Source organism: Schistocerca americana, chromosome 8, assembly GCF_021461395.2.
Source record: "Schistocerca americana isolate TAMUIC-IGC-003095 chromosome 8, iqSchAmer2.1, whole genome shotgun sequence".
Lineage (NCBI taxonomy): Eukaryota > Metazoa > Arthropoda > Insecta > Orthoptera > Acrididae > Schistocerca > Schistocerca americana.
This window is the reverse complement of record NC_060126.1, coordinates 328,163,807-328,190,575: the sequence shown is the minus strand read 5'-3', so window position 1 is coordinate 328,190,575 and position 26,769 is coordinate 328,163,807. Positions and strand designations below refer to the sequence as shown.

The following is a 26,769-nucleotide window of genomic DNA, read 5'->3' as shown; positions in this document are numbered from 1 at the left end:
GTTGATCATCTCTTGAAATTAAAATTTTGTTTCCGCGAATTTTTCTGGTGACGAGCATCTGGCACATGCATGCATTGGAAGTCTCACTGTAACTGTGTGCTGCATATTAATTTCAGGAAAATCATAATTAGGTTTCTCTGTAAGAATGCTATATCTTTTTAGCAAGTGTCTATATTTATTCTGTGGGCCAATAACGAAAACTAAATTGTCAATAGATACATCTACAGAGTCTGTACTAGTGGCTGAAGTTTCTCGATCGAGTAACTTTGAGTTAACGTCAAACAACAGACCATAATGTCTCAAGAAATTGGCACCAATAAGTGGGTGGCGAACACCTATAAAAACAAATGGCCTTGGACTGCTTCATCGAAGGCCTCAAAGCCTATTTCTAAGTTCAGTGGTTGTTCATGATACACTTGTATTATGGAACCATTTGCAACGTATAGTTGCTGTTTCTGAAAGTTTCTTTGGCCTGATACTGTTGGTGGCAGCACAGAAAGATCTACTTCAGAATAGACAAAAAAAATCAAAGATGTGTGCCATAATTTATTGTGAATAGGAAGCCAGCTGATACAGCCTCCTCATCCTGTACTGTGCCAAGTGAATTGTGTAATGGTTTTCAGTTTGAACACTAGTGGCATCTTCAGAAATAAATGAGTAATGTGATGTTCTTTTCTTCACATCCTGTTTTAATTTATGATGATACCAGCACATAGAATTTTCTGTGCATGTCACAGTAATTTTGATCTGCTTCTTGACTGTGTCCCTCCCAGTTTTTACTTCCTGAATATGGATCATTAATTAAGAAAGCTGTCTTTTCAGATGGGTAAGTCTGTCATAGTGAGATGCAGAGGAAACAGTTTCTATACTATACACAAATTGACAGGGTGTCGTAATCTCTATGATTCTGCCGCCTATAAAAGCCACTGCTTCAAGATTTACATCTTGAGAAGCTGCTAGTGTACAATGTGCATTGGTTGGTAGTAGTTGTTGAAATACAGTTCTTAAAAAATCACTGGTTAGCAATTCTTTAACATCGCATGCCTGATTCTTCAAATTCTGTGGTGAGACATGTCTTTAATGTGGTAAGGCATGTCTGTATACAGGGAAGCTGATAATGGCTTGGGCAGGTAATCTGAAATTAGCTCAGCAACTTAGTTATCCAGCAATTCCAAAACATAATGATACTTTGTCATCTCATTGCTAATATTTGCGGTAATAAATTGGGATTCCACTTGCAAAAGACCATATGTTTACATTGCTACACATGCTATATCATTATCAATGTTGTCTGATGCTGCATTTGCCATAAAAAATAAGATAGCAAAATTAAATTGCTGCAGTAAAATTCTTGTGTACTCACTATCATGTCGGGCTAACCAGTGTGGGTTCTACATTGATTGATTGATTGATTGATTGAGAGACTATGGGGTCAAATGGCGAGGTCATCAGTCCCACCATTCCGAAGTGGATTACATAAGAAAGAGGGCCTGCTAAAAGTGGACGGATTCAGTCAGAGGAGTCAAATTGTAAAAGAATGAAATTTAAACATACACAGTAAAAACATAAAAGAAGAGATCAAATATAAAAACTGGGGGGGAAAAAAAGGGGGTGGTCATGGGGTCACAGACCGTAAAGACTGCAAAAGGAGACCCAACCACAACCAACCCGCCCTTGCTCCAAGACTAAAGGAGAACCTTATACCTGGAAATAAACACCACTTTCACGGAGGAAACCATCTGTGGATCATCTGCTAATATTAAATTTAAGGAAGCAGGAAGACTATACTTAGCACAAAGGGGCGAAAGAAGAGGACATGCCACCAAAACATGAGATATTGCCAGTCTGGCGCCACAGCTACATTGTAGGGGTGGGTCGTTGCATAGGAGGAAACAATGGGTGAGCCGGGTATGGCCAATGCATTAACGGCATAAAACAGTGGACTCCCGAGAGGGGCAGAAAGGAGTGACCCAAACTGCAGTAGACTTCTGATTGTGTGGAGTTTATTATTATGAGCCATAGCACTCCAGATGGCATTCCAATGTTGGGCAAAGAGAGATTTGACATAGATCTGCATATCCGCAGCTGGAATCATGAAAGGAAATGGGGTTAAGTATCTGCTTCTCTAGCCAAACAATCAACCAATTCACTCGCAGGGATTCCCACATGACTTGGGACCCAGAGAAAGATGACTGAACAGGCAGCACACTCAAGGGTAGAGAGGTGGTCATGGACGGCAGAGACCAAGGGGTGACGAGAGTAGCATCAATCGATAGCCTGCAGGCTACTCATGGAGTCGGAACAAATTAAAACACTATGGAGGGAGGCCTGAGAAACAAAAAGGAGGGCCCTGTGAACGGCTAGAAGCTCTGCTGTAAATGCACTACATGATCCTGGCAACAAATGGTACTCATAGGCGGTAGGAGACTTGAAAGCATATCCCACATCTACATCTACGTGATTACTCTGCTATTCACAATAAAATGCCTGGCAGAGGGCTCAATGAACCACCTTCAAGCTGTCTCTCTACCGTTCCACTCTCGAACGGCACGCGGGAAAAACGAGCACTTAAATTTTTCCGTGCGAGCCCTGATTTCTCTTATTTTATCGTGATAATTATTTCTCCCTATGTAGGTGGGTGGCAACAGAATGTTAGAACGATCAGTGTAAAAGATGGTGGCACCCTGGAACACAAACTAATTAAGAAAACTGTTGCCTTCAACAGTTTTTAGAGACCTTCATAAGTGGTCAGTGAAAGCAGTAACACACCAGCATCTGAAGAAATTGCAACAATACATTCCAGAAGTGAAAGGGTGTGTACAGGCCGAAGAACTATGTTTAGTGCTTCACTGTGATTTGGCTGAGAATTGTTCCGTAATCCTCCCACAAGAAATACAAGGGTATTATTTGAGTAATGACCAGGTTTCAATTTTTACAGGAGTGACATTTTCAAAACAAAACCAAAAGTGTTGCAGTTATAAGTGATGACACAGAACATTACTCAGCACATGCTTTGCTAGCAAAGTGGAAAATTCTTCAACAGCAAACAGGGACAGAGAAGATCATCATTTCTAATGGCGCTTCTAGTCATTTTAAAAATTGGTGCCAGCTGTTTGAACTGAGTAAGTCGCTTGTGCCAACTAACTGGGTATACAGTGCTACTGGTCTCAGGAAGGGACCTTGTGATGGTGTGGGAGGCCTGCTGAAGCACCATGCTACAAAACAATCTTTCCAGACCAAATACAGATGTCATTCAGAATGCTGAGGATTTTACGAGAGTTGTGAAATCTTACACATCCACAGCCCTCATCCTATTGTCCAAAGAGGAAATCGAAGAATTCCGTGAGCAGAAAAAAGAAGAATGGTCGAAACAAACTACTCCTGTGAAAGGATTCCGGAAGACACATTTTTGGATTCAAAGTGATGGGCAAACTCATATTGCACGCACTTTAAAGAGCAAGAAAGAAGAAATTTCGTTCGTTCGGCCAACACCTCAGAAACAGCACGATAATATTAAGATTCACAACCTGAGATGAGGGATGTTTGTGGCATGTGTGTATGCCTGACTGGTGGATTTCAGAGATTAAAGACACCAGTTATGAGTTAAACGAAGTTGTAGTGAACTTTATGCTACCACATGGACCAGCTGCTGGATATAGGTTTCCAGCTGCAGGACAGAAACAACACCATCAGTGCTCACTTCCTGTTCACAATGTTCCAGTTCCTGCTGATTCAACAGGACGGCATCACTCTATATCAAAGGAAGATACTGAAGCAGTGGAACACGTTTTTTGTTCATTGATTGTCTAATTTCAGTACAAAACAGAGTGCACAGAAATCGTATAAATGGAAACCTTTAAGTCTTTGGACCTTTCACAAACATTTTGGAACCATTTAAAATGCTTGAAAAAGATCTCTTAGTCATCTTTCAAAACTAAAATTATGTTAAATAAGACTAGGTTTTGATTTTTATGAGCCTGGTATGTGATAATGTGGTAATAAAACAGGTTTTATGTATGACAAAAATTTGTCATTTATACAACCTGATCAACCTAAAAGTGGAAGCTCTCCTTTTCAGGGAATGTAGAATGATATGGTACTAATCAACAGAAAAAAAATCAAAATTATATGGATTGGCATTTAAAAAAAATCCATAAATTATAAAAAGTTCACAACACTATATTAAAAACTTTGACAGGCAAGTCCAAATGAAGGATTTCTTTGTAATCATAAAGCAATTATCTTTCAAATAAAAACAAACCAACAAAATATCTAGAACTCTTACAGAGATACAGCATTTTAAAAATTTTTCCAAAATTTGCATCTTCAAAATGGTATGCGTAGTGTCCTCTCCAGAGTGCTGTTTCTCGGAGCAGAAATTTTTTTGGAGGAAACAAAAAAATGTGTGTTCCTTACTTAGTCCTTCATTTTAACATATGCTAAAGTCAATAACATCTGAGACTATGAAGTAAGATTTTTTCCTAGCCTGTCTGAATTGATATGGACTATGGCATCTACATGTTCTTTGTTGTCAGCTCATGAGTGAGCAGCTCTCTTTGTGGGGGAAGTTGCCTTTCTCGGAAGAACCCTGCAACTGCCCTACATGCACATCAAAAATAACCTTATTCCATTTCTTGCCTAGTAGTGTAGTGCAGTGTATGGTGACTTACACTGATTCTACTCATGTGAGTTTAGTTAACAGTGCAATCAGTTTAGTTTGTATATATATTTAGTTACTGGGAAGTGATAGACAAGCCTATTAGATCACAAGAAAATGTGCATGATATGAAGAAAAGGTATTTCCAAAGTAATCAGAGTTCAGTCATCTGTAACGTACGTGCTGCTTGTACTAGAGAATTAACACAGAAAGAAGTATTGGCTAAAATCTTTAGTTCCAATCCAAGGGCTGCAATTTATACAAAATGCAGTTGTGCCACAATAGGGTGCATCAGAAAAGAAGGCAAAAATAAATCATAGGCTTACTGGAATCACCATGAAAGAACACTAAGAATTTTGGGTGAAAACCAATTGTTATGGGCAGGTTTACAAAATTGAAATTTCAACACCACCAGAGGACTTTTACAGGGGCGGGGGGAGACAAGAAGCTTCGCCAACACTGCACTAACTACTTACTGCAATAAAACAAAAAACCCAGTTTCAAGCCACTGCATGAAATAGGATTTATCTGGAATAGATCTGTAGCAAAAGGAGTCTGGTTGAGATTATTGATGTAATTGATTGGAGATGCAAATACTTTATGTAAGTAAGGAAATTAAGAGAGCAAGGTAGGACGTTCTTTTACACTGAGGAAACTTGTAGAAAATGTTGGCAGGTCCTGGCGATATGTACGTACAATCTGTCTTGCTTACTTTCCTATCTTCCACTTCTAGGCTCTCAGGTTTTCCAATCTCTGCCAGTGTAGTCTTTCCTTCTCATCCCACCCAGTAAGAACTTTTATAAACTCCCCATTTTGTAAATCTCACTAGTCCTTTTCTTTCACCCCTCTTCCTTCCCCATCAACTTTGCTGTCAGGAGGAGACAGTGGCCCTGAGAGCTTGCACATTTTTTTAACCTTTATGTGTGGTTACTAGTGCTGTCACTTGGTGAGTAGACTTCATCTATCCAATTACATTATACTTCCAAAAAATGATTATTTTCATTGATATAACATGTCCTATGCTACACTGCTACACATATAATAAGAAGTTCCAGAAAATGGTTGTAAGTGTCACTTGATGTGACTTCAGCCAATCGAGAAATGCAGATGGCAGCATGCAAAGGTGAAGAGTATGATCATACTTTCCCCATACGAAGATTCACTGGGAAAGAGCGCCTGACAAATGGGAGGCAGAGGCAGTAGGCGTACAGGATAGGAATGTGGCACTGGTGAAGTGGTCACATGCAGTGGGATTTGTGTTCAATGCACAATGGCATAAAGGAGAGGATTCTAAGTAGGAGATAGAACAGAGGAAGAGGGAGACTGCGAGAGGTGGGTCTGAGTACAGAGTGAAAAGTTAGGATCATATGATAGAGGTAGAGATGAGTGTCTGCCTTTGACAGAAGTGGAGTAGGATGTGATGTGTGGGTACACGGGACAAGTCTATCACTAGGTCATCCATAGAATGTGTGTCACTGTATGGCCACTTTGGGCAAAGTGAGGAGGATTGTGGATACTGACAGTCCACATTTCAAAGAGTGATGATAAACAGTCAGAGCCCAGATAAGTTATTTCACTTTGGGATGAAACGAGATGATAAGGTAGGAAAAAGGGGGAATGTTGATGTCTAGGTAGTTGTGCTAACAGTGACACATAGTGATTCAGGTGGTAATGGGATGGGGATGGTTGAGAGACAGTGAAAGAAATGGTCTGTGTCTTTGAAATGTCTGAGTCCATCCTTACACCCCACATTTCCTCCTCCTTGCCACATGGGTGACACACCTGTGGAAGACTCAGGTCCAAGTTATGTCCAATACAACCATCCAAAACATCCTACGCTAGTCCCATCACAGGCACAGCCTTTCTTACTAGTGGTAGGCCAACTCTGAAAGCAGTCTTATCATATAACAGTTGCTGTTACTACTGCACAGCATTGTATGTGAACATGATCACCAACTGCCCACTCAAGTGAACAATCAGTACCAAACTTTGACTAAAAGCAGAGTGACCATCCACTGCCGGAACATGCTGCTGGGTATAATCTTCTGAATTGTAATGGCTGTTTAACAACTAACGTCACCTACTGCCCCCCTCCCCCCATACACTATTATATTTGAATTAAATAAACTGATATTATATCCTTTGATCTCGTAATCATCCTGGTCTCTCTCTGCTAGTTCCTACCCATCACCACTCTGGCCCCAAGAAACCTAACTCTCAGTAGTCTCCCTCTTGCTAGGTTTTATTTCATTCTCCCAATTCACTCTGCCACATCCTTGTGCGATGCATACAACTCCCACTACTTCTAGCCACTGCAATCTTCCCTCTAGAGCCCACCTCCTTTCTTCCTCCACACAATACAGACCCTCACCAGGAGATATGCAGTGCCGGCACAAGGTCATCAGGAGTTACAATGTTACCGTGCTGTTGTATGTGTATTCAATTCATCTACTCCTACACCTACATCATACGCCGCAAGTCATCTCATGGTGTGTGGCAGAGGGTACTTTTGGTACCACTATCTGATCCCTCCAACCCCGTTCCACTCACGAATAGTGTGTGGGAAGAATGAGTGTCGGTAAGCCTCTGTATTGGCTCTAATCTCTCGAATTTTCTCCTCGTGGTCAATATGCAAGATGTATGTGGGGGGAAGTAATATGTTGTCTGACTCCTCCTCAAGAGTGCTGTCCCGAAATTTCATAAGTAAATCCCTCCGTGATGCACAATGTCTCTCTTGTAACAGCTGCCAGTGGAGTTTGTTCCGCTTCTCTGTATCGCTCTCTCACCAGTTAAACAATCCCATGATGAAACGCGCTAATCTTCGTTGGATCTTTTCTGTCTCCTCTATCAGTCCTACCTGATAGGAATCCCAGATAGATTGACAATACTCAAGAATCGGACGAACAAGCGCTTTATTTCTTTCGTGGATGGGTTACATTTCCTTAGGATTCTTCCGATGAATCTGAGTTTCGTTTCTGCTTTTCCCACTATCTGTTTTATATGGTCATTCCACTTAAGGTCACTCTGGATAGTTACGCCTACACATTTTACGGCAGACACTGTCTCCTGCTGTTTGTCATCAATAGTGTAGCTGTACAGTAGTGGATTTCTTTTCCTATGTATGCGCCATATGTTGCATTAATTTACACTCAGGGTCAACTGCCAGAGTCTGCACCATTCATCAATTCTCTGCAGGTCATTCTGCAAATTCTTACTATCTTCTGGTGTTGCTACTTTGGTATAAACAACTGCATCATCAGTGACTAGTGTTAAAGAGCATCCAACACTTTCTACTAGATCATTTAAATATATTGTGAACAGCAACGGTCCTACCACATTTCCCTGTGATACTCCGGATACTACCTTTGCATTTGTCAATTTAGTTCCGTAAAGAGTTCTATTTGCAAGAAAGTCTTGAATCCAATGGCAGGTCTGCTCCAATACACCGTAAGCATGTATTTTTTTCATTAAACGGCAATGCAGGATGGTGTCAACTGCCTTACTGAAATCAAGGAACACGCCATCAACCTGAGTGCCATTGTCCACTACGCAGTGGATCTCACGGAAGAACAGAGTGAGCCGAGTTTTGCAGGATCTCTGTTTGTGGAATCCATGTTGATTTTTATAGAGGAGTTGTTCATTTTCCAAGAATGTCATAATTATTGAACACAAAACATGTTCCATAATTCTACAACAGATTGACATCAACAATATAGGTCTATAATTGTGTGGATCTGTCTTAGGGCCTTTCTAAAAACAGGAATGACCTGCACTTTTTTCCAGTTGTCAGGTACTTTTCATTGCTCAAGCGATCTACGATAAATTACTGCTAGATGGGGAGCAAGTTCTTTTGCACAATCTTTATAGACTCTTATAGGTATCTCATCTGGTCCTGAAGCCTTTCCACTACTAGCAGTTATAGCTGCTTTTCAATTCCATTATCAGTTATCTCAATATCTGCCATTTTGACATTCACAAGGTGACAGCGAATTCAGTGTTTCGGCCTTCTCTCTGTTATCTTCCATTTCGGTGCTGGTGTGGTCACTGAGAGAATGAATAGATGACTGACACACTTACTGATATTACATAAGGCCAAAATCTGTTAGGGTTTTTACTCATGTCGGTTAGCAACGTCTTACTTTCCAAATCATTGAATGCTTCTCTCATTGCTCTCCTTACGCTCATTTTCGCTTCGTTCAGCCGTTCTTTGTCAGCTAGGTTTTTACTTCTCTTGAATCTGAGATGAAGTGCTCTTTGTTTACGTAGAGCTTTACTAACACAGCTATTAAACCACGGTGGATCTTTCCCATCCCTTAAAACCTTACTCAAAACATACATGTCAAGGGCATATTGAATGATGTCTTTGACTTTTTTCCATTTGTTCTCCACATATTCGTCGTCACCAAATATTTAATGCTGATTGCTGAAATAGTCTGAAATTTGTATCCTGTCACCCTTTCTGAGGAAATGCCTTTCTAACATTCCTTGTAGGACCCACCATCATAGGTGCTGTCACAGCCTTATGAACACTGATACCTTCCTATACGTTAACTGATTTGATAAGTTCAGGTCTGTCTGATGCCATGAGGTCTAAGATGTTACCCTCACGAGTTGATTCTCTAAGTATCTGCTCAAAGTAATTTTCGGACAAGACATCCAGAACAATGCCACACGATTCCCTGTCTCTGGCACCAGTTTTGATGGCATAACACTCCGAATCTATACCTGGTAAGTTGAAGTCACCTCCTATCACAATGGCGTGATCAGAAAAATTACTAACGATATTCTGCAAGCTCTGTCTGAAGCACTCTACAACTACAGATCCTGATTCAAGTGGTCTATAAATGCATCTGATCACCATTTTTAACCGTTCTATGGCACTCAATTTCACGTAGATTAAGTCACATTCAGAATTCATGATAACCTTGCTAGATTTTATAGAATTTTTTACTGCAATAAACACGCCGCCACCACTGGCGACTAACCTATCCTTACGATAAACATTCCAGTCTGAACTTTGGATTTCATTGTCACTGACGTCTGGCTTCAACCAGCTTTCTGTTCCGAATACTATCTGTGCATTATAACCTTCAATAAGCGATATTAATTCTGGGAGCTTTCCTTGGATGCTCCTGCAGTTTATTAAAATCACATTAATCTTTCCTATTTTTAATCTGGGAGGATCAAGATGCTCTGAGGTCACTGTGGCTGATGTAACAGGCAAATCGTGTTTGCTCCCACGAGAGGGGTCCTCTAACCTAAAGAAGCCCCATGTGCACACCACACATACTCCTTTACCCTAGCAGCCGCTTCCTGCATGTAGTGTACACCTGTCCTATTAAGGGGAACCCTACAGTTCTGCAACCGATAGTGGAGGTTGAGAAATTCTCATCCAATGCAGTTGCAGAGCAGTCTGAGCCTCTGGTTTAGACCTTCCACTCTGCTCCAAACTCAAAGGCCTGCAATCAACCCTTGGTACAATGCTACAAACAGACAGCTTAGCCTGCACCCCACGTGCGTTGCTAGTTGCCTTCACCAAATCAGCCAGCTGCCAACAGGAGCTGAACATGGCCTCAGAACCCAAGCGGCAGGTGTCATTCGTGCCGACCTGCTACTACATGCAGCCAGTTGCACCCAGTGCACTCGGTAGCCACCGACAGGGCCTCCTGCACATCACAGACGAGACCTCCCAGCAAACATACCGAATGCACACTGGAACTGTTTCTTGCCTTGCCTGCTATCTCCCGCAGCGGCTCCATCACCCGCCTAACACTGGAGCTCCCAATGACTAGCATACCACCTCTGTACTTGTCCGGACTGGGCAGTTAAATTGACCGCTGGCCCAACAGGAGAGGCATCCCGTGCTGGCTCAGAGTTATCATCTACACTGGAAAGCACCTCGTACCTGTCGCTAATATGTAGGGAGCCGGGTGCATGGCCTGCTCCCTCTTTCGCCTTCTGCCCAGTGACACATGAACTCACCACTGCCTGCCACCCACTCTGGAGTGAGGATGAACCGGTAAAATGTTGAGTATCAGAAGCCGCAGTGATGTCCAGGCCACCAGGGGATTCCAGTGACACCAAAGGTGTCACAGATCTCGTCACTGGCGCCCCGACGTCACCGCAACTTGAGCATTAGCTAGAAGCTTGTTGATGGTAGCCAACGCAGCTTCCAGCAGTTTACGGACTGCAGCCAACTCTCCTTGTGTCCGCTCCCAACAAGCACAGTCCCTAGCCATATTGTACTGTGTATAAGATAGATACGAGGTCTCGAATGGCGTTACTGAGTTTCAAAATACGCCAAAGGAGAATAAAGTAACACTAAAAGTTGGTGTGCAGATTTCTCGCTTAACTCAGACCACAAGCTATTAAACAGAAATAAGTTTCTCTGCAAGGAAAATTTACACTAGAAAGCCGCCCTATACAATGATATTCACAAGACTTATTCAAAAACAAAAACTACGATTAATTTTCTAACCACTAGTCTATACAGTAAAATACACACGTACAGTTCACTTCTTTGCAGAAGCACATGAACAAAAAACAAAGACTAAATTAATTTACAGTGTACAGGGTGTATACGGGGACAAGGAAAAAAAATTCCCGGATTTCTCCTGGATATCCTGTTTAAGAAATATGCTTTTTCCCAGTTGAAAATACACTTTTTCTGTGCTAAGTGACAGTAGGTTTTCCATAGATTTTCCCTCGGAACTGTAAAACTTATCAATCCTTTGAATGCTTAACGTTTTATACAATCGCGTAGAACTTCCCAGGGAAAAAAAAAAAGAAAAGACAGGCCAGAGAAGTTTTGGAGGGACTTTTAATTTAAAAAAGGAGAGAAGTTTTGGAAAGACCTTTGATTTGTAGCAGCATATACGCTGCATATTTTCGTATTACGAAAGTATAAATTCGCATTGCACCAAACACAGCGCGTTAGTTTCCGGAGCGTTAAAACCGAGGTTGCGATGTCCTTTTGTAAGCGAGTCGTATCTCAAGCCACGAGATCTCGCTAGCCGATGACAGCAGCTATTCAGAGCATAGGACACCTGTTATAGTCAGCCAATAGCAAGATCACTGGTTACATAGAGCGAACACGTAAGAGGAAAAGTTAACGGTTTACATTAATGTACACAGTACCATATATCTACAAGAAAAGCTAAGCGTTCACATAAAATTTTGGTCTCTAAGATTAACACGCTACAACAGAAGATAAGCTTTCACATGTAATATTGATTATTTTTTTTTGCGCGTGTTATACTTTAAGATACATCACACAAATGTGCCAGTAAATTTAAAATTCTGACATAAATGTCTCGGCTCGAAATTCTTGTAAGTGGCTGGTCCTCAAACTGTTCAGTTTCGAACGCTCTGTGATTTAGATATCCATCCCACTTTCTCACACGTAACAAAATTCATGTTGCGTAAAAAGAAATTTTCTTTGAAAGTAACACTTTTCTAACCACAGTTCACAATACTATCCGGATACTGTTAGAAATAAGTTCGATTTTCCAGTTGCCAGAGAGCACCAGGAAACAGGCATTATTGTGCGTGTGCAACTGTAGTGGTGTAGGAAGCCCGCATTTTCGTGTGTATAAAGCACTAACAGAGCTTACATTACACCATAAAAGAAACAGGGCATCAGAGGATACTCCAAAGAGCATCGGAATTTCGTAAACCACACTAAAATGCATAATTCATCTTGAAGTGCAAATTGGCTTTTTCCAGATTCACAATGAAATAGGTCCCATCTGATATTAAGCTTTCGTAAACACGGGTCACGTGGAGGTTAACCTCCTTCCCACAACAACTCAGACAACTCTGTGCAAGCACGAATCTGGCAGCTAGGGCGCGGGAGAAAAATTTTTCTCGTTTGCATCTGGCTGCTTGCTGCTACTACCGATACAGCTAACAGCCAAACTTCAAGTAGCGGGAGGAGGTACTGCTTATACCCAAGTCAAATGCGCATCCACAACAGACCGCTGGCAATTGGTCAAACGAACCTAATGTCAACAGTTGTGACGTCATGCTCATAGCAAGCAATTTATTGTTACGAAGAATTACAGTCTGCACCCTATGGCCTTTGAGATATTTTTGCTATTTGCAGACGCTTGTGCGTGCACGGTGTTTTGTTGTTGTAAATTGCACATTTCCTTTGCCACTAAAGTTTTATTTTTTTCCCTCTCGTTTATATTTTATTGCTGCAGTATCATTCTCCAGTAGCAGGATACAATAACATTCTTTGCTAGAGAATCAATTCTGCAGTCAAAATTGCAAAAATTTAACTGAAAGCTAAAACAAATGAAAAATTCCCAGAATTCCGAAAAATTCCCAGGTTTTTCCCAGTTTTCTCCTGGATGAAAAAATTCCCGGATTTCCCAGTTGTCCCAGGTCGTATACACCCTGAGTGTAACACCCAAGTGCTGCTGCTGCTGCTGCTCTTCTGCGTGTCCTCTAGGTTCGGCGGGTGCCGAGTTCTGAAGAAGAATTTGTTCAAAAGCTAGCAATGTTCTCATTCCTGTTTATGTTCCTGTCAATGACTCAACAGCTAAACTATATGGTGAGTTGTTACCTTTCTGCTTTAATTATTTACAACACACAATTTTTTAATAGATGGAAATATGTCCAAATAACGAAACAACTGAGGAAAGCAATATTATTTGTATAGTTGCACTATGGCCATGAAACTACCACTGTCGACGACAAAATGTAACATTTCTTTGAGAGTACATAACTGCTACAGTCTAGCTTTAAAAAGTAAGATTACCTAGTTGATGTATAAGGTGTACAAATTTGTTTCCACCATTTGCCGATAGGTGGCGACGACGGTAAGCAGCGGTCGAAAGAAACAGATCGCAGACGCCAGGCAGTTAGCTTGGACCTCGGTCAACATAACTTCATTCAAACATTAGTCGATTTGTGTCTGCATCATAAAGTTGTTCTTGATTGAAAATGTCAGTTTATGGGCCTAATTCTCGTCATTTGTGGGAAGTGTTACTGTTTTGTTTCAATATGAAGAAAACAGCGGCCGAGTCAAATCGAATGCTGTCAAGTATGTATGCTGTCAAGGACGCTATTAGTGAAAGAATGTGTCATGAGTGGTTTCAACACTTCAAGAATGGTGATTTTAAAGTAGTAGAAGAGAGAATTTTTTCGAAGACGCAGAATTGGAGACATTGCTGAGTGAAGACTCGCGTCAAACTCAAGAAGAATTGGCGCAATTAGTGGGAGTGACACAGCAAGTCATTTCAAAATGTCTCAAGGCTATGGGCATGAGTCAGAAAGAAGGAACTTGGGTCCCGTGTGAGCTGAAACCAAGAGACATTGAACAGCATTTGTGTGTTTGTGAACAGTTGCTTCAGTGGCAAAAACGGAAGGGATATCTGCATCGCATTGTGAACGGGGACGAAAAATGGGTTCATTACAATAACCCTAAATGCAAAAAATCGTAGGGATATCCCGGCCATGCTTCCAAGCCGACGGCCAAACCGAATATTCACGGCTCCGAGATCATGTTCTGCATTTGGTGGGATCAGTTTGGCGTCGTGTACTATGAGGTGTTAATACCAAGTGAAGCAATCACAAGTGCTAGTTATCGAATGCAATTAATGCATATGAGCAGAGCATTAAAAGACAAACAGCCGCTATACAGTGAGAGGCACAATAAAATGATTTTGCAGCATGACAACACTCAACCCCACGTTGCAAAGGAGGTCAAAACATACTTGGAAACATTAAAATGGGAAGTCCTACCCTACCCTATCCAGACATTGCTCCCTCTGATTATCACCTGTTTTGATCAATGGCGCATGGCCTGGCTGACCAACACTTCCGATCTCATGAAGAAGTCACAAATTGGATAGATTCAAAAGATGAACAATTTTTTTGACGCGGGATTCGTACACTGCCCGAAAAATGAGAGAAAGTAGTGGCCAGCGATGAAAAATACTTTGAATGATACATGTGTAATCAATTTGTTTCATTAAAGCCTCAAATGTTGGGGAAAAAACAGCAGAAGCAAAGTTTTACACCTTGTAAAATATGGTATTTCTCTTAAGACTACTAAATTAAACATAATTGTCTTTATAGCTACACCCATTCTTATAAATAAATATTTTTCTTTATAGGAATTATGAATAGGTGGGATGACTAGTTTAATTATCCTGCAATTGTGCCTACAGCAATACAAAAAGAGGTAATGAAGCACAAGGTCAAATTTCCTGGGGGAAAAAATGCTGAGTGATTGGGGATTGTTGGCACTCACCATATAGCAGAGATTCTGAGTTGCAGATAGGCACAACAAAAAGACTGTCAGAAACTGAACTTTCGGCTAACTAGGCCTTCGTTAGAAATAGTGGAGTCATTCCAATCCCGGGAGCGGAAAGACTTACCTTAGGGGGAAAAAAGGACGGGTATACACTCGCGCGCACACACATACATATCCATCCACACATATACAGACACAAGCAGACATATACAGAGGCAAAGAGTTTGGGCAGAGATGTCAGTCGAAGTGCAGAGGCAAAGATGTTGTTGAATGACAGGTGAGGTATGAGTGGCGGCAACTCGAAATTAGCGGAGATTGAGGCCTGGTGGATAACGGAAAGAGAGGATATATTGAAGAGCAAGTTCCCATCTCCGGAGTTCGGATAGGTTGGTGTTAGTGGGAAGTATCCAGATAACCCGGATGGTGTAACACTGTGCCAAGATGTGCTGGTCGTGCACCAAGGCATGTTTAGCCACAGGGTGATCCTCATTACCAACAAACACTGTCTGCCTGTGTCCATTCATGCGAATGGACAGTTTGTTGCTGGTCATTCCCACATAGAATGTGTCACAGTGTAGGCAGGTCAGTTGGTAAATCACGTGGGTGCTTTCACACGTGGCTCTGCCTTTGATCGTGTACACCTTCCGGGTTACAGGACTGGAGTAGGTGGTGGTGGGAGGGTGCATGGGACAGGTTTCACACTGGGGGCGGTTACAAGGGTAGGAGCCAGAGGGTAGGGAAGGTGGTTTGGGGATTTCTTAGGGATGAACTAAGAGGTTATGAAGGTTAGATGGATGGCAGAAAGACACTCTTGGTGGAGTGGGGAGGATTTCATGAAGGATGGATCTCATTTCAGGGCAGGATTTGAGGAAGTCGTATCCCTGCTGGAGAGCCACATTCAGAGTCTGATCCAGTCCCGGAAAGTATCCTGTCACAAGTGGGGCACTTTTGTGTTTCTTTTGTGGGAGGTTCTGGGTTTGAGAGGATGAGGAAGTGGCTCTGGTTATTTGCTTCTGTACCAGGTCGGGAGGGTAGTTGCGGGATGCAAAAGCTGTTGTCAGGTTGTTGGTGTAATGGTTCAGGGATTCCGGACTGGAGCAGATTCGTTTGCCATGAAGACCTAGGCTGTAGGGAAGGGACAATTTGATGTGGAATGGGTGGCAGCTGTCATAATGGAGGTACTGTTGCTTGTTGGTGGGTTTGATGTGGACGGACGTGTGAAGCTGGCCATTGGACACGTGGAGGTCAACATCAAGGGAAGTGGCATGGGATTTGGAGTGGGACCAGGTGAATCTGATGGAACCAAAGGAGTTGAGGTTGGAGAGGAAATTCTGGAGTTCTTCTTCACTGTGAGTCCAGATCATGAAGATGTCATCAAGAAATCAGTACCAAACTTTGGGTTGGCAGGCTTGGGTAACCAAGAAGGCTTCCTCTAAGCGACCCATGAATAGGTTGGCGTACGAGGGGGCCATCCTGGTACCCATGGCTGTTCCCTTTAATTGTTGGTATGTCTGGCCTTCAAAAGTGAAGAAGTTGTGGGTCAGGATGAAGCTGGCTAAGGTAATGAGGAAAGAGGTTTTAGGTAGTTTGGCAGGTGATCGGCGTGAAAGGAAGTGCTCCATCGCAGCGAGGCCCTGGACGTGCGGGATATACACAAATATCACAACTCGCTACTTGGCAAAACACTCAACATTGCTAAGCACATTCGATTAGCAGTCCTCTGAACTAGCCCACAGTTTACCTCAACAGCAGCAATTTTCCATTTAGTCAAAACACTGCTACAACTGTCCAATGGTGAGCGAGGAAGCTTCCTAGCTGTTAATGTGGAAAGCATGTTGGCAAGCCCTCTCTGAAAGCGACTCACCAGCCACACTCAGTTGTAAATCTCATTGTCATTGTCATTGGCTCCCAGGTGATAAGTACTGGTAAGTGCCTCCCTGAAGTTACTATCCAGAGCTTTTCTAAATGGGCACAATCCTTTAGAAGGGACTAGAACAACTTACTGTATATCCACCATACTTAAGATAATGCCCTTATACATTTGAGAACCACGACGAACAGTTACGCAGTTGGACAGACCAAAAATTTGTCCATATGAAAAAAATCAATTTAAAGTGATGATGATGATGATGATGATGATTTGGGGTTGAGGGGATGCTCGACATCATGGTCATCAGCGCCCTGACGAAAAGTAAACATGCAAATCTCATGGGTGGGGACAAAGGCTGTCCCCACATTCGGAGCAGTTTATAATGCGTTAAAGTCTGCCACCCTTCCCTACCAGTTTAGGGATGAGGCCTGACAGTTCACAAAACTTCACCACTCTTGTAACACTCGTATTGGTACCTTCAAGGATGGTGGGCACATCTCCAGCGAAACCGAGGTCTGCCCTAATATCATTATACAGGACACATGTAGCCACAATATGCTGAACTGAAAGAGGCATGCCACGAACTTCACAGAAAGGTGGATCCTTCCACTGGAAGAGGAAGACGTGTGAAAGGGCTATGCCCGATGCGCAGTCTGGTAAGCAAAACCTTCTTCCAGCGGTGAGGCTGACGTGAAGGCCGACAAGCCTTTGTGGTTGATTTGAGCGACCACAGTTTTTTGTCTGTCACATGCAACCATTCAGTCTCCCACTGACGCATGATGCATCTGTCAGAAAATGAGATAATGGCGTGCAATGGGATGGGACATTGATGGACAGCACCATCCCGACATGCTTCCTTGGCAGCTATGTCAGCCACGTCGTTACCCTGTATCCAAATGTGGGCAGGTACCAAGAAAAAGATCACCTCCTTGCCATGGTGTTGGAGCTGCTGTAAGAAGTCGTGGATGAGCTGAATCAGCGGGTCTACCGGATACATTTGGTGAAGTACCTGCAGCACACTAAGAGAGCAGGAACAGACAAGAAAACTCATATGGTGATGTCTGTGAACCCTCTCCAGTACCATCAGAATAACTCCGCACCATAATTTGTAAACAGTTTTGGAAGACAAACTTTAAAAATCCTATCAGGGAAAACTGCAGAACAACCGAGAGCATTCCCCTGCTGGGATCCATCTGTATAAATAACAATAAAACCATCCTTGAGACAGTCTGTAGCATGTATACCAAATGGCTGGGTCGCTTAGGGCCAATTCCTGAACAGTTGTTCGAAGGTGGGTGGGATCACTGAACTAAATGCCAATGACTGAGGTGACGCTGTGATTTTCACCACCTGTCGAGCCAAAAGGATACATAGCCGAATCCAGAGTAGTGGTTCACCAGCCTCTGCACACGGACTCTGAACTGGGCTGGTCCAAAAGGCTCCAGTTGATATCCGAATTCCCTCATGGTGGACAGCATCTAACATCCAGAAGTAGGAAGGATGGACCGATCTGTAGGGCACGCTGCCATAGTTTAAGTGGGCCCCATAAAACTGCACGAGGCGGGACCTAAGAGCTCCCCATGTTTTTCTGCCAAGGCATTTCAAAATGTTCAACAACTGGAAGCCCTTTGTTCGTAGGTCTTTCAGGTGTGGGATCCATGTTAATTTCAAGTCAAACAAGACACTAAGGACACCGCCCTGGGGCACACCATTCTCCTGAACATAGCAAACAGACATGGCATCGTCAATGTGATACCGAAAACGCCAGAACTCAAGAAAGGATTGGCTCAGAAGTGCCAGGCGTACGTGTAGTTCCCATTCATGAAGTTGGTGAAGGTGGTTGTACCTCCAAGCAGTGTCATCAGATGCTGTTTCGAGGTCAAAAAGCACACGAACTAAATGCTTTCGATGTAAGGAGGACTCCTGTATCACCATCTTCAGTAGAATTAAGTTGTCAAGAGTGGAACAGTAGCGCCTGAAACTGCACTGGGAGCAGCTCAGGTGACCTCGGGACTCGAGTAGCCAGACGAGGCGGCGGTTGACCATGCGTTCAAGACTCTTACCCATACAACTGGTAAGCGCAACACTCCAATAACCGTTAGGGTTGCTACGGTCCTTGCCTGGTTTCCAGAATGGAATTAATATTGCCTCCTTCCAAGTCATGGGGGATTAAACGAGAGGAGCTGACCTTTTGCTTCAGGGTACAGTTGACAAACCATGGTATAATGGATCTCATCAGGTCAGGTCCTAGCACAGTGTGTCTGGCTGCAGATAAAGATGATTTCAGTTCCCACATGGAGAATGGAAGGTTGTAGGCTTCCTCATCATGTGAGAAGAAATTGAGCTTCCTCATTTCTGCTGTCCAACGGAATAGCAGAACGCCAGGAGCTTGTCTGGATGACTTAGTAACAGTAAAGAAGTGTCCAGCTGAAACATGAGCCATGTCTTCTTGCGTGTCCACCAAGACCCCATTATTTGACAAGTCCATAAGGCGATGTGGATTACCCTTGCCTGAAATCTGTCTTATTGATTCCCGAATGTGCACAGCAGAAATGGACCGAGTAATGGAAGTCGTGAATTCCCTTCAGGAAGCCCTCTTCCATTCTTTGATTACTCGCTTTGCATGTGATCTCACAACCTGAAGGCATGACGATTGTCTGTAGTCCGACAGTGAAGTTCCACAGGGCTGTCCGTTTGGCCCTAATGGCCAATCAACAATCGTCATTCCACCAAGGTACAGGCCGTCGCCTGAAGTGGTTACTAGACCTGGGGATGGACTCTGCGGCAGCCCTTCCAATCTCAAGACTGATATGGGCCTCCTGTGCACAATCCTTTTGTTCAAAAATAGCCTGTCAATTGAACTGTAACCAATTTGCCCTATGTACCATCCATATGCATGGACTACTGTTGGCCACCGTCCTAGTCAGCAGACGGATCCACACTGGGAAGTGGTCACTAGAATGTAAATCTGGAGCCACTGAACTGTGTCTGCAATAGCTGGGGAACAAAAACAAAGGTCAATAGCTGAAAAATACCCTGTAGCTGTGTAAAACTGAGCCGTCTGACCCGTGTTCAGAAGGTAAATATTCTCAGAATGGACAAGTCGCTCGATCATCCGACCTCTGGACCAAGTAGTAGCTGAGCCCCACAGCACATTGTGGGCATTGAAGTCCCCCACAAGGACGAATGGGTGTGGGAGTGCCTGGAAGAGGTCTGCCAGTGCGTCTGCATCCAAAGCTTCATTGGGGGGGCAGGTACAAAGAACACTGTGATAGTAAAAGGTGCCAGAACTTTCACAGCAATTTCTTGTGTGGTCGTGTAAGAGGGAAAGAAGAGGATTGGTATCTGTCATCCACCTTTTGCCCTGTCTCCAGTAGTATCGTCCTCCCTGTATATGTGGTAGCACCGTAACACAGGTGTGTCTGTGACTAAGATGTGTTTCTTGTATCCTGGACCAGCAGCTGCAATTCTTCCAGATGTGAGCGATATCCATTCAAATTCCACTGCAACACAGAAGGCCCTGTGGAAGACATTGGTTAGTGAGAGGTGGTGATTTACCAGGGGGAATATTAGCCGGTTCCATGCTCTCTGGTTCCTCAGATTGGAAGTCCATATCTTCAAGAGCATAGTCTCCATCAGAAGATGAGAGAGTTTGTCGATCCAAAAGTTTAGCTACTGTTTTCTTGGACTTAGAACTACTTTTCAAAGGACGTTTTTCTTCACTGACAGGAGGAGGCGGTGCCTGGTTTGCAGGGACGGCTTAGTTGGTTTCTGATGTTGGGGAATGGTATGTGGCGTAGGTAGTACACCTACTGCTGATTGCTTCCGAACGAAGTCAGTTGCAAGTGGAGTGTTTTCCCCACAGGTACATCGACAAGTGCATGTGCTCGTACTTGAATCTGTGGACCGAGTTTGCGTGGAGGCATCACACTTAGCGATTGGTGCCTTAAGGGCTGATGCAAAAGTAGCAGCAAAAGCCGGTGGTTGCATGGCTTTGAAAGCCTTTTTAGCTTCACCATAGGGTTCGCATCTCTTTACTTTCAACTCTTGAATTTTCCTTTCCTCGTTGTAAACCCCATACTTTCTGCTCCACACTGGGTGATCCCCAGAGCAGTTTACACATTTCGGAAGAAGTGTACAAAAAGACCCTGACTCGTGAGCAGAGCCTCCACAATTGCCACACGTAGCCTTCCCGTTACATCTCATAGTGGTATGGCCAAATCTTTGACATTTATAGCATAAAATGGGATTAGGAACAAAAGGGCAAACCTTAAGGTGGATATAGCCTGCAAGGATATGTTCCGGTAATTCTGGAGTACTAAACGTTACAATAAATGTTGCTGATTTTTCCAATTTGCCATTGACTCTCCTCATATAATTCTGCACTTTCGTGACACCCACATTCTTCCACTCTTCACGTAACTCTGCAGGACCCACCTCCATTATATCAGAGCAGGTAACCACGCCCTTACTAAAGTTAAGGGTGTTATGAAACTCAGCCTCTACTGGGTAGTCACCTAAGGCCTAATATCCCAGAATCTTAAGCTATTTGGTTGGAATGAACAGTTTCAACTAAAAGTGTTCCATTACAAAGCCATTGGACACTTTTCAGAGACCCAGCAAGACCTTCCAATGCTTTGTGAATATCGGAAGGGGATATCTTCTCAAAGCTTCCCCCATTTCGCTTGATTACAACGAAAGTGTTATGGCACACTAATGCCCTGTCACTGTTACTGTGAGGTTTCTTTTCGGGAGGACTCACCAATTAACCTCTCTTTGAGGAGTGAGTGTAGGTGCTGCCTTATGGTACACCTGTCCCATCACGAGTAGTAATTTCATGAGATATATCCATAGGGATCCCACAAGACGCTAGGGAAACAAACGTCAACCCAGGCAGAGCCCTACATGCCTGAGCAAGCCTTACAAAACTGGGGGGAGAGCGGGGGGGGGGGGGGGGGGGGGGGGGGCGGCAGGTGCCCCAGAGGTTGCACGCTAAAGACTGTTTTACCTCAACAGCCACTCACCTCCTCAGTCCTCAGCACGTAGCACAACTTGAGGTTGAGGTTTTCTTTGTAGAGTTTTGTACCTTCCTCGCGGTCCAGGAGGTGAAGCCAAGACCCCTGTTCTCCGAAACACACAACATTCCACCACTGCGCTGCACAGTGGTCCCTGAAGTATGACCAGAGCTTACGGTGACAGAAGACTGGTGGCACTTATCAGTCCCCAGCTCAGGAACCCCGGGGTCGCCAAGCCTGTACTCAGCTAACAAATGCTGAGGATCTGAGGGGAATTTAAAGTGAAGCCCAAAAGAAAAGTAAAGATCAAGACCAAAATTTGGGAAATAAGTAACTGATAACATCTGAACAGATTTGCAAAGATATACTGCTTGGATAGAAGGACGTCCAGCAAATAGTGTCTATGATGATGCTGAAACAATGTTCTAGGCAAATGAGTAAAGAAAATTACTTTTAGCATAAAAAGGCATTTTACAGACATAAAATGTGTTGGTTACCATTAAGTATTTGAAACTACTTATTTCAAACAATATCTATTTTCCCCCAAGCTGTGGCTAAGCCATGTCTCCGCAACATCCTTTCTTTCAGGAGTGCTAGTTCTGCAGGGTTCGCAGGAGAGCTTCTGTAAAGTTTGGAAGGTAGGAGACGAGGTACTGGCAGAAGTAAAGCTGTGAGGACGACGGGGCATGAGTCGTGCTTGGGTAGCTCAGTTGGTACAGCACTTGCCCGCGAAAAGCAAAGGTCCCGAGTTCGAGTCTCGGTCTGGCACACAGTTTTAATCTGCCAGGAAGTTTAATATCTATTTTCATGTCTTACAACATAATTCAAGCATTATGCCCACCATTCAGGAACTACGAGGGTATTTTGGAAAGTAAAGATACACCGCACACCAGAGGAACAGAAGAGTTTTGGCGAGCAAGTTGGCTACACTGATGTTAACCTTGAACCGTTAGCTTTCTCCTCCCGGTCGTTCGGTAGTTGAACGTTGCTTCTGGTTGGAGTAGGTTGTGTTTAAAATGACTGCGCCGATTCAGAATCCCGCCAAATGTGAAGTGCACTCCGTCATACGTTTTCTTCATGCAAAAGGTCAGCAAGCAGCAGATATTCACAAAGAAATTGTTTCTGTTTATGGGAACATTATGAATCGACAAAATGTGAAATTGTGCCATCATTTCTCTGAAGATAGGACCGATGTTCATGAGAAACAAAGAACAGGTCGGCCATCTGTGATCTCTGATGCCCTTTTTTGGAGAACGATGGAAGCACTTCGTGCGAATAGACATCTCACATTTAAAGAATTGCTTCAGATCATACCAGACATATCAATGACAACTCTTTATGATGTTGTGACGGTCAAGATAGGGTACAGGAAATTGTGTGCGTGCTGGGTTCCAAAATTGTTATTGGAAGAACACAAAAAGAAAAGGATGGGCTTTGCACTCGACTTCCTCACATGCTATGCTGAAGCAGGTGACGAGTTTCTTGATCACATTATGACAGGTGACGAGACATGGGTTTATCACCATACACCTGAATCCAAGCAACAATCAAATGCAATGACGCCATTCGAATTCACCAAAATCCAAGAAATGCAAAATGTCGATTTCAGCAAAGAAAATCATGGCTTCTGATTTTTGGGACAGACAAGGGATTCTTCTGTTGGAATTTATGCCTCCTGGAACGACAATGTTGCTGCATATTGCCAGACTTTGAAACATCTTTGAAGGGCAATTCAAAACAAACGCAGGGGAATGCTGACAAGTGGAGTCCGCTTGCTTCATGACAACACTCGGCCTCACACAGTGCACGTAACCAAAGCACTACTGAAACAATTCAAATTGGACGTATTGGACCATCCGCCATACAGCCCGGTACTTGTGCACACCGGTTTCCATGTCTTCCGTTACCTGAAGTCACATCTTGGTGGAAAATCATTCCTCGACAATGAAGAGATCAAAGATGAAGTAGAAATGTGGTTCCAACAACAGGTGGCAACCTTCTATGACTGTGGGTTACAAAAGCTTGTGCACTGACTTAACACATGTTTGGATAACAGGGGGTCGAAAAATAACAAATAATCCAGTTAAGATGTAAATGACGTTTTCTAAATAAATGTTCTATTTAAGGACTGCGAGCCATTGTATCTTTACTTTTCAAAATGCCCTCGTACATAATAATACAAAATATTAACCAAACGATGGCAAACCCAGACTGGTGTAACTATGTTGTCCTACGTTCTCCACATCGATATAACACCCTTGCCCATGGTTCACATCCCTACAAAAGACCTAGACACAAGAACTATCCCACGCATCCCCCTGCTCCCACCCACTCTAATCTTATCACAGGTGTTTCCTACTTGTGAAAAGCACCCATGTGGTCAACAAACCTATCTGCAACCACTTTGTGGCATTCCACATGGGCATGACCACCAACAAGTTGTCCACCTGAATGAATGGCCTGCACTAAACTGTGGCCAAAGAGACATCTGCACCACCCAATTGCTACGCATGCTGCCCAAAAGGGTGTGCCTGACATCAATTACTGCTTCATAGCCTGGCCCTTCTAAATTCTTGCAATCCACACTAGTTTTTCCGAATTGGACAGGTGGGAAATCTCTACTAACCCTTCAGTCCTTGATATTCACTAATCCCCGTCCTCCACCTGCTTCTATACTATTCCGTGCTCACACTCCAGCCTCAACTATTATCTTCTATCCTCTAGCGTAACTGCAAAGACTCCCCCCCCCCCCCTACTTTCCCTGGCTAGCAATCCACCATGATGTCCCCACCATGTCGCTACATGTTCACACAGACAGAAAACCACATCTTCCCTCCCCCTACTCTGCCAACCCTCCCCCATCCAACCCATGTCTCTTCTGTATCTCCCACTACTTACTCCAGACAAGATTGCTACTCACACCAGCTGTGCCTCAGCAGTTCAGGCTACTTTTAAATGTGCCTGTCTGTTGCACAATCCCTCTGCTGTCGTAAATAGAATGCTAACTAAAGTAAGGTGTTAACAGATTAGTTTGCATATCAAGAATCAGATTACATTTAGCATAAATACTGTCTTTCAAAACACATCTTACCACAACTGTACTACATTTCACATAAACAAGCAGCATTTCAATTATTAAGGAGTTTTGGTCACACTGGTGCCATAATAAGCTATATTTTACCTGGAGATTGAGGTGTTAGTCTCTCTATCAAATACTGAATCAAAAGCTTCTTAGTCTGCTTTAAATTTTCACTTGGCAGCCGGCCAAGTCGATTATTGTCTTCAGTGTCACGAAGTTGCTGGAGCTCTGTTTGTATATCTGAGAGCTTTGATTCAAGTAATACTTTTATTTCCTCCAATTCTTGTTGAGAGGTCTGTGGTACATTGGGATTCCATGCAGCCTGGAAAAAAAATCATTGATGTACACATAATGAGACAAGAAGCACAAGCTATTTACTAATGATAATCAAGTAAATCTATCAGCATTCCTTTGGCTATGGCAGTACTAACAGATTTAATGGGGGCTGAAACAACGGTCCTCACTCAGAAGTACAGTCCAAACCTCTGAAATGTGATTTCTTCCGTGAGTTGTAAAGGTAACAAAGTGAGACAGGAAGAACAATGAAGAGAAACAGCAGAAAACTTAAGAGACAGCTTAAATGACAAAATTTCAGCTTCTTGTTGTTGATTATGATGATGATTTGGTTGTTGGTTTTGTATTATTTTAGGGCGCAAAAACAACTGGGGTCATATGCGCCCAAGTCAAAACTGTAGAACATGAACACAGAGTGGTGAAACAACTACAAGTCAATCCCAATTGACAGAACAGAAGACATCTAAAAACAGGCATGTGGAAAAAGGGTTAAAGACACCATACAGAAAAAGAAGTGCAAAATGAAAAATTAAATGGCCTTCACCATATTGCTTTGGCAGATAAAAAGTAAGACGCAATCGACAGCCCACACGTCATTTGCTAAAACAGCCGATAACTCAGACGGCAAACCCATACAGGAATGTAAAAGGTTAAAAAATGGACACACTGTCAGGAAGTGGCAGACAGTTAAAACTTGAGTGTAATGTGGACAAAGTGGTGGGGTAGCTCCACTTACCAAATGACGATGGCTAAAAAGGCAGTGCCTAATACACAGCCGAGTTAAAATAACACCTCCCCCCCCCCTCCCCCTCGCCCCTTGGTGGGACGGCCGAAAGGAGGTCGTCCATGCTGCTGGGAGAGGCTTAGTAAGCCTGAGCTTATTCCCGTGAAGGGATGACCATTGGCGATGCCAAAGGGACACCACCTCTTGACAGACGGCAACACAGACCATTCGAGGGAATATAAGTACTCACGGGCTGAGGTATGAAGACTGCAACTCTGGCAGCCTCATTTCCTGGCAAGCTGACATGACCAGGAACCCACAGAAACATGACAATGGCTCCACTGAGAAAGAGTAGTTGACAGTTTTCCTGGACCCCACTGCACTAACGGATGGACGGTGTACAGCGCACATAGACTTTGAAGGGCACTAAGTGAGTCTGAGCAAAGGACACAATTGAAAAGGCTCTGTCGCCGGATGTACTCCGTGATCTGATACAAGGCGAAGACTCAGCTGTAAATATTGAGGAGTGTGCCGGAAGCTGACAGCGAAAGACACAGGTGCCAATGACGAAGGCACATGCGATCCCACTGTCAGTCTGAGGCTGGAGTAGTGTCCTTAGGAAGCAAATGAAGGCCAAGGTCAACATTGGCCACTTCACGAAGCCAAGGTGATGACGTTCACACCCGCCGGGAAAGGTGCAGGTAGTGTGAAGTTAAGTCGCCGTATAAAGTGCTGAAAGCAGACTCCAGGAGGAAACAGGGAAGAAGGACAAGCCCCATACTGATGATCAAAGGAATCATCAAAGGAGGCAGCATAGAATGGGTGACCAGGTATGGCAGACAAACAGCATGCATACCTGCCGAGGA

At 43.4% G+C, this 26,769-nt stretch overlaps 1 protein-coding gene across 1 annotated transcript in view; it reads right to left on the bottom strand.

Annotated features, from left to right (window-relative positions):
• The window catches only part of LOC124545073, a 91,660-nt gene that overhangs the window by 50,454 nt on the left and 14,437 nt on the right, over positions 1 to 26,769 (bottom strand). The window contains exon 2 of the mRNA XM_047123882.1: positions 24,988 to 25,207. Within this exon, the coding sequence (XP_046979838.1) occupies positions 24,988 to 25,207 (220 nt within the window). The remainder of the gene's footprint in view (positions 1 to 24,987; positions 25,208 to 26,769) is intronic.